At 38.9% G+C, this 9,405-nt stretch overlaps 1 protein-coding gene across 1 annotated transcript in view; it reads left to right on the plus strand.

Annotated features, from left to right (window-relative positions):
- The first annotated feature begins 645 nt into the window (after window positions 1-645).
- eef1e1 (eukaryotic translation elongation factor 1 epsilon 1) overlaps window positions 646-9,405 on the plus strand; it is a 20,232-nt gene continuing 11,472 nt past the window's right edge. Inside the window, exons 1-2 of the mRNA XM_061965458.1 lie at window positions 646-796; window positions 1,860-2,057. Of these exons, the coding sequence (XP_061821442.1) occupies window positions 713-796; window positions 1,860-2,057 (282 nt within the window). The 5' untranslated portion in view covers window positions 646-712. The remainder of the gene's footprint in view (window positions 797-1,859; window positions 2,058-9,405) is intronic.

Here is a 9,405-nt window from a genome sequence, read left to right on the forward strand (position 1 = left end):
GAAGCCGCACACCTGGACACAACAGGGTTAATAAGTTGATTGACAGGTGACATTTCATTATGGGGACATCATAGAGGCCGAGTGCAAATCCAGCCAGACATGACACGCGCCAGGTCGCACAGCAGACGCAGACAAGACCGAGCAAGTCAACTTTTGCTGCAGGACTCAAGACTGAAAGTCTGTACCCTCTGCTGTCATCTTTGATTCCCTTTGACCGCAAATCCTCTCAGAGAACTTCTGTGGAAACAGACATGGTAGTTTGATCTGGCAGTTCTGCACAAAACTCATTTTTGATCAATCTACCATGCATGGAGAAGATACTAAATCCCTATTAAATTATGTATCATACGTGCACGTATTTATTTATTTATATATCTTAATATTCTTTGTAATTATCCATATGTTTGCATTAATTCTACTATTAAACCATGAATTGATTAACGTGGACCCCGACTTAAACAAGTTGAAAAATGTATTCGGGTGTCAATTGTACGGAAATGTACTGTATTGTGCAATCTCCTAATAAAAGTTTCAATCAATCAATCAATCAATCAAACCTTTCCTCTGATGCAACGTAGCTATTTTTCTTGTGTTCTAACTAGTCAACTTAGCTGTCATTCAAACACTATTGGGCGGAAACAATGACCCAACAGCCAATCAGCTGTCCCGCCAATGACGTAGTCTTCCGCCCTTCCTTCATTCCTGCAGAAACATGGCGCTACGAGAGCTATCGTCGCTTGAGAAATATTTAGGACTGAAAAGGCCCAATAAGTACAGCACCCGGGGGGAGAGAAAGGTGATAAAACCATCCGGGAGTGTGACGGTTTAAATTGTTTTAGAAACGTACATGGTTTGCATGCCGCGGTGAGGGCATCGTAGCTACGGAAGCTAATGCTAATAATAAGACAGCCATGTGTGTAGCTCACTGGACATGTTCATTCATGCAGCATGAATAACAACTCAGCTGTGTGGCTTGTATTTATGTGCATCATTTAAAACGTTTGGGCTTGTCCATTGGCTAGTGGGAGTGGGCTGACACTGTAAAACATCCACTGATTGTCTGTAGTAAGGAATATGCTCATCCTAGCTTGCATACTAGTATGAACATGCTACCCTTTTAGCTAACTATATGTTTTTTTTCTCTACAGCCATACACCTTTCAGTCATATAACTTGGTATTTGACACATGCTAACTGATAGCATGTTAAAAGTAGCACGCTAACTTTTTGAGCTAGTTTTGCAACCCTTTACCCCAGAGTAAACTGTTAGTATGCAAATGTTAGCATGCTAACATTAAAGTGCTAACTATTTTTTTGCTGAATTTACTATTTTTTCCAGCCATACACCTTAAATTCATGTAACTTGGTATGTGACACTTGTTAACTGTTAGTGTGCTAACATTAGCATGTGAGCACGCCAACAATAAAGTGCTAACTTGTATCAAGTTTTACACTTTTTTCTCTAAATCCGCAGCTATAACCTTGCAGTCATATAACTTGGTATGTGAAACAAGCTATCTGCTAACATGCTAACTTTTTGAGCTACTTTTGCTTCCGTTTAGCCCAGAGTCTTATAACTTTGTATGTGACACTTGTTGACCGGTAGCTTGCTAACTTAGGCTTGCCAACTTTTTAATCTATTTTTACACTGACTGTTATCATGCTATCGTTAGCACACATGCTACGTGTTAGCATTTTAATGTAAACATGCTACTGATTTAGACACTCGGCACCATCTAATAAGTACGGCGGCTTCCGGCGGCCAGAGGTCCCCAGCACAGATGGCAGGCCCATCAAAATTTCCGCGGGAATTTTCTAGTTACTAATTGAAATAGTTAATATCTACCTGCCTCCCTTTAGGTCCCCGTGCTACAGAATAATAATGGCGCCCCCCTGGTGGGCCTGGTGACCATCGCATGCCACCTGGTAAAAACGGCCAAGCGCCCTGAGCTGCTCGGTGTCTCTGCAGAGGACCGAGCTGTCGTGCATCAGTGGCTGGAGTACAGAGTGAGCAAGCTGGATGGCTGTAGCAAGGACGACATCAGGACCATACTGAAGGTAGAGCTGTAAATAAGTGGGTTTATGGCATGATGATGTATTCAAAACTAGACATAAAGACGCACGATATGGCCCAAAATCTATTGTGATACATTGCATTCTCCTGCGATAACGATATATATTATAATAGAACCTAGGCAGGGTTCGTACGGGTGCTTAAAAACCTTGAAAATGCTTGGATTTTAATGTTGTCTTTTCAAGGTTTGAAAAATGCTTGAATTTTGGGTGAAGTGCTTGGAAATGTTCATCATATTTCTCAGCAGTCTGACTCAATAGGCTAATTATAAATTGGAAAAAAATAAAATATGTTTCCTTAAAAATGAAAGCTACACGCTTGATCGGTTGGCTTTGCACGAGCCCTTACATTAGGTTGTTGTCATGCCAGAGCCGTATATACGCCCCCAAGGGGACAGTGGTGCATCGGTCCATCATGCCGGGAGGTTGTTGTTTTAATGAACATTGGGATGGAAATTATTAGTCCATTATTGGACTTGTTTGTACTGTGAAGGTCATGTAATGTATAATTTGTAACCTTTTTCACAACTTGGAGCTGAGTTAATATGAATGATTTTGTAGTTTTTACACAACATGGTTGTATGCATTTCTTGCTCTATTATTTTCACTGTCTACTTAACTTGTCTGGCTACCTCAATGAAAGCAAAAAAAGTTAACTTTTGTCTTTTTGTTAATTTGTTATCATAGCCACAGTTATAGGGCTAGATATGCTTAATGAAAGGTGACTAAGGCGTTGTGAAACAAACAACATATTTTCCTTTAATTTATTATCCTTATATTAATGTGGATTTTGTTAATAAATTAGTGAAATTGACATTTTGAGGGTGCGTGTATTTATATCACATTATGCAGTTTACAAGCACAAATAAGGTGTGAATCAATCCGTGCTGTTCGATGTCATTGAGTGCTGTAAATAAGAAAAAGAACAAGAAATTTGAAAAACAACACAAATGGAGACACGTTTGCAAACACCAATGACATTGATTAGTCTACAGAAACACTGCTTTAATTTATATACCCCATTCAGTTAATGATAACTGGTTCAATGTTAGGCTTAGGTTTTAGCAGATTTTCCGTATTTGTCCTACAGACAGCATTTGGTGACCTCAAACAACAAGGCTATGGATTGATTCACACCGATTTTCGCCTTTTGAAGTGTACTGGAAAAACTGGAAAATTGATCTTGAAAGTCATTAAAAAGTGCTTGAATTTGGCCATGTAAAAGGTGTACGAACCCTGCCTAGGGCATGATTAATCTATTTTAAGTCGTAATACAATGATCAATGTTGACGATCTTAATACAAGAACATCGTAAAATAGGGCTGGGCAATAAATCAATATCAATAAAAAAAATGTGTTTCATAAAATGTTGGAAGTCGGAGCTGGGAATGGCGTCACAGCCGAGTTGTGAGCGTTCCAGTTATGAGGTCGGAAATCAAGATGGCCACAGCCACGAAAGTTGTTTTTGCACTTCCCTTGTCAGAATATATACAAGTTATGGGAAAATATTAGGGCTGCGAATCTTTTGGTGTCCCACGATTCGATTCAATATCGATTCTTGGGGTCACGATTCGATTATAAATCGATTTTTTTCGATTCAACGCGATTCTCGATTCAAAAACGATATATTTTTCCAATTCAAAACAATTCTCTATTCATTCATTACATAGGATTTCAGCAGGATCTACCCCAGTCTGCTGACATGCAAGCAGAGTAGTAGATTTTTGTAAAAAGCTTTTATAATTGTAAAGGACAATGTTTTATCAACTGATTGCAATAATGTGGCTCTTTTGATGACTGCATCTGGCTCTCAGATAAATCTTGGCTGACATTGCTTAACACGATAAGTAATGAATAATTCCGCTGGTAATCACAGTGTTAAAAATAACGTTCAAAATATAAAACATTCTCATGCATTTTAATCCATCCATCCCTTTTCTGCCGCACCTGTTCAAGAAGTCGCATTAATGGTAAGAAGTATTTTATTTATTATTGATTTGTTTCAGAATAACAATGTTATTAAAAAGAATAAGAGACGTACTATACTCTAAAAATGTTGGTCTTGCTTAAAAATGCACGCATTTAGTTGTATTCAGTGTTAAAAAATATTACCGTATATGGCTCACACGGAAATACATTTTAAAATATTTGGCTTTCATGACTTTCTCAGCCAAAAAGGTTCCTGACCCCTGGTTTAGGGGGTGGCAAGGTGTGACACGTGCCACCCCTAAAATCTGACAGGCCACCCCACTCAGAGGTGGAAGGATTTGAAGCAGTGTTTTAAAAAAAAAAAAAAAAAAAAAAAAAAATTAGCTGTGGTTCATGTACCACTCGGGCTCAATCTAGTGGTGCGTCAAAGATATGCTTAATTGAAGGATCTTAAAAATAGGCCAGAGGATTTTCCCAAATTTACGTTTAAAACATGGATTAATAGATTACAATGTCAACTGATCAGTGTGGTCCACAGCATTTAGGACTGACCACATGACCACTTCACTGAAGAAAGTGATGCACAGACTCACTATATAGCTACTAATTGGACAACCAATTCAAACTCATGGTCTAATTCTTCAAAAACCAACATAGAACATTAAAGTGTGTGATACAAAAATACACAGTTTGTCCACTGAACTATGTGGACATTATAAAAAATATCTACCAGTACCGCACAATTAAAATATACACCCATTTAATCCATTTAGTAGACCTAATGGGTAATATATGCAAAACACTCCACATTTGGACATGCTTGATGCATTTTAGTTGCTTGAGTGACTTAAAAAAAATGGATGGATGGCTATACCTTTCTGATGGATTTCAAAACCTTTTCAGAGGTCAGGGAAGTAAACAAGGTAAGAATGGTTCACATACTCTTAATATTCAATGTTTATCGATTATTCTTCATATTGTAGTGGCGGGCAATATAAAGCCTGGTGTATACTTTGACATCACGTAATTTGCGTAGGCGACGGCGTATTCCCCCTGCCCCTGCGGCTTGCACATATTGCCGGGCAATCTTAACCGGCGGATTCGACACGCAGATATTTGGGTAGCGGGCAATCTTTTCCGGCGTGCTGTGCGTGCACATATTGGCAGGCAATCTTTATCTGCACGCACATATCCGGTTGCCGGGCATTGTTTTTTGATTGATGAGCAGCCAGGTTCCAGATGTCAGTGGTCCTTCACTAAACTTAAGTCATTTTAGTTACAATTAGGGCTGGGCGTTGTGGCCTTTTATTAATATCTCGATATTTTTAGGCCATGTCACAATACACGATATATATCTTGATATTTTGCCTTAGCCTTGAATTAACACTTGATGCATATAATTACAGCAGTATAATGATTCTATGTGTCTACATTAAAACATTGTTGTTCATACTGCATTAATATATGCTCATTTTAAACTTTCATGCAGAGAGGGAAACCACAACTAAGTCAATTTACCAAAACTGTATTTATTAAACGGTTAAGCAGCGGCACAAACATTCATGTCATTTCCAAAACAGAAAGTGCAAGATTGTCAGAGACATTTTAAAACAAGCTATTAGTGCACTTTTGTGCATGATGTCACTAATATGACAAATAAAAACAACACTAAATTAAAGTGCACTTTTTGTACAGAACGCCACTACAATAGTTTAAAACAAATGAAGTGCACTTTTGTGCATGATGTCACACAAGATATTTCAATAACTGTCAAATGAAAATGAGCTGCATAATAGGAAATCAAATAGTGTATGTCCTTTCCTATGTGGTAGGTTACTGCGCATGTTATCTCCTTCTGTTGTAGACTATTTTTTTCATACAGTGTTGATCTGGAAATGGTTGCTTCGGCATTTTGTTGGTGTGGCAACGGCCACAGATGTTGACATGTTGAGTTTCAAGCACTCTTCATTCTCTAGCGGGTGACTTTTCAAATGATGCAACAAATTAGCAGTGGTGCTACTTTTTGTAGCAACGCTTTTGCCGCATACTTGACATATTACGGTTGTCTGTTCAACATATTCCCGCTTGAAGCCAAACCACCACCAGACGATGGACCCCGTGCTGTTTTTCTTTGGAATTAATTATTCCTCTTCCATTTGTTACCAGATTCGCACCTTCTTTCTCTCGTATTACCACTCGCACCGCTCCGCTAGCATCACAGCTAACTTTACCCATTCCGCTACCTCTCTGCTCTTCGAGGGCATATGACGTTGCATGCGCGACAGTATGTGACGTATGTAACAAGGTGCGCTTGTTTTATGTCTCTGTGCGAAGGAGAGACAAGAAAGAGTGAGAAACGCCTGTAGTGTACGGTAATGCCCGCAGCTAAAAACAACTGCGTGAGAACGTATACTGGAATATCACGATTTACCGTATATTTCGGATTATAAGTCGCAGTTTTTTTCATAGTTTGGCCGTGCTCCAGTGCGACTTATATATGTTTTTTTCCTTCTTTATTATGCATTTTCGGCAGGTGCGACTTATACTCCGAAAAATACGGTAGTCATTTTCTATATCGCACAGAGACAAACCCGCGATATATCGAATATATTCGATATATCGTCCAGCCCGAGTTACAATATATTTTTACACAAGCATGTTTGAAGGGTTTGCCTGCCAACACAAGAACATTCATCTGTTTTGAACGCTATCTCAATCCCACCAACACAGATGCTATTAGCAGCAGTATAGAACGTTTAAAACACATTAAATACATTCAGTTTAGGCTACAGCAATGTTACCATATATAAGCGTTCAATAATACATTGTATATGGTTGATTTAGTGCGACAAAAATACATCAGAAGTGCTTATACCAGATATTTTAGAAGATTTCATTGTTTACATCCAGAGCAGCCATCTTTGAAACCAACTCGGCGTGAGAAAAGCTCTGACTTTCCGAGTCGGAAATCCAACCACAAGGAGCATTCTAGTTGAAATTCCGACTTCCAAGTACAAATGGAATGCACCATAAGATTGGTTATATGAACAAAGGCACTCAGTAACCGAGCAATGCAGGAAGTGCTCACGAATCAGTGGGAGTGACACACTAACAGCCAATCAGGTAACAGTATTAACTGTCAATTGTGGTTGCGTCATCTTGTTGTCTTTCGGTTGATTCTTTGCATGGATTGAAAAGATAAATTAAAAATGACTGCTGTAGAAAGCGACAAAATTGCCAATAAAACAGGCAGTTTTGGGGGGGGGTTTAACAGATCGTAGTCAGAATATGTTACTCGTAATCAATAATACCACACCAGCGCATCCTTCAGCACAGCCAGCACTAAACCTGCAAAAAATAGTTTTTCTCAGGTTTCTCTGTGTACATTTTCACGCTTTGCACTAATTTATAACACTTTAAGCATTTCTTACATATTCCTCACTTCTGTACCTTAATTTTTAGAGGTTTTTGGTAAGTGTTCCGTGTGATTTTACAATTTTGTTTACACTATTTTCCATGGTTGTTTTGACATTTCCTTTTCTTTCTGTCTTGATAGCTAAGGGGATTCTAAATCAGAGGAAGGTTACATTTAAGATAAAAATGTTTACATTTAATATATTTTTCTCCTGGTCCTTATTTTCGATAGATCGGAAAAAGTTTCAATAATTATCTATCGACCGATATAAAACACTAATATTGTGATACATTTTTCAGCCGTACAGCCATATGGTTTTGCTCTACAAGTACCAACACATAGAAAACCTCCTGAAGCATTTATTCTTTTATGACAGGTTGTACAATATTAGGTAATGCATAACGTTCATTGACTACCATTAATAATTTATTCCTCGTTTGTTTTTTCCAACACCTTTCTTTCTTTGACACTGGAAGTTAACTTAATTTGAACATATAAAAATAAATATACATGCATACATATTTGAACATATAAAAGTCCCTTGTACCTCTTGATTTTGCGGGGGGCTGGAGTCTATCCAGCTGCAAAAAAACAAATTGTTGACCCAACTTAACTTAGTCAGGTCATCTTGTTGCTTTGACTGAGTTAAGTTGAGTCAACTTATAGTGTGAAGTATATTACAATTCAAAACAGCCTTGTAACCTACTAAGTGATTAAATAAATAAATGTCCCTAGTTGGCGAGCAGGCATCTTTGATTTAATTGTTAAGTTGTTGTTTCATAAACCACAGAATGCACTTTGGCCCCAGTCACCATAAACTTGCGGCTCCTGTTGTCTATCGACTCAATCATATCTATGACTGAAAGTGTTGCCGGCCAAACTGAAAAGATATGATGATCTCTCTTGACATATTAATTTACTTGCTAATTTCCTTTTCTTAGCTGGTCACTCTCTGCTGTAACACGGTTCCTGTTTACCTTCTGTTGAAGAAGTGTACAAAGCATTTATTTTCTTTCTTGTTTCACTACTCCACATTCAACCGAGCTTAGCGTCGCAGTTAGCATAGCTTGTCCTCTACCCCTCCACGCTACCACGTAACGTTAAAAGAATGTTAGCTAATAGTTCTCCCACGGTTAGTTGACCCAAACTTCGAACTAATTTTTGGAGAACATTAGCCCCGCATTTTGGAACCGTCTGTTTTATTTTATTTAAGAGATATTTGGTCATCTGTCCATTGGTTAATGAATCGTCCACATTCTAATCGTGATACAACGGAGAAAAATAAAATGTTTAACACTTCTAATCGTCATATATTCTATAAAATTGCTTATATCGGGATATGCATTTTTGTCAAGATCTTACAACACTAATTGACACCTGATAAGACTTAAAATGTGTAACCTTGTCATATAAGTTGTCAAGGTTGGTCTTTCTTTTGCAATAAGTTCTGCCAAAATTAAACCAATTAACTTTCCGCTGTAAAAGCCTTCATAGTCTTCATCCTTTGAGAAGCGCTTGCTTGTCAAAGTAGGGGCATGTTGTGTGTGCGAGTGTGTGTGTGTGTGGTTAAAGGCACATGCGACAGGAATACACACTGATGCATGGCCTTTCAGTGACATGGCCCCTCATGACAGAGAAAAACGCCTTTATGTGCTCGACGCCAGTCAGCGTGAAATGGATCGCCAGCCGTGGGTCTGTTGGACATTATGCGCCTCTTGGCACTGTCCTGTCAGCATGGAGTGTGTGTGTGTGTATACTGTATGTGTGTGTGTAGCCTCGTCCAAAAGTCACACACACTGTTGTTGCGTGTCGGAGGAGTCACGCTGGGCGGCAGCATGTTATCTGGACAGGCCTCTTAAATATTTTAATGGTGCCACTTACAGACGGAAGTCGCCCTGAGCGGCTCAGCTCTGGTGCCCAGTGCATCCCCCAACCTCCCTCCACCCTGTCCTGCTGTGGCCATAACACCCTTCTTTCAAACACCAGTCA

Source organism: Nerophis lumbriciformis, linkage group LG07 (assembly GCF_033978685.3).
Source record: "Nerophis lumbriciformis linkage group LG07, RoL_Nlum_v2.1, whole genome shotgun sequence".
Lineage (NCBI taxonomy): Eukaryota > Metazoa > Chordata > Actinopteri > Syngnathiformes > Syngnathidae > Nerophis > Nerophis lumbriciformis.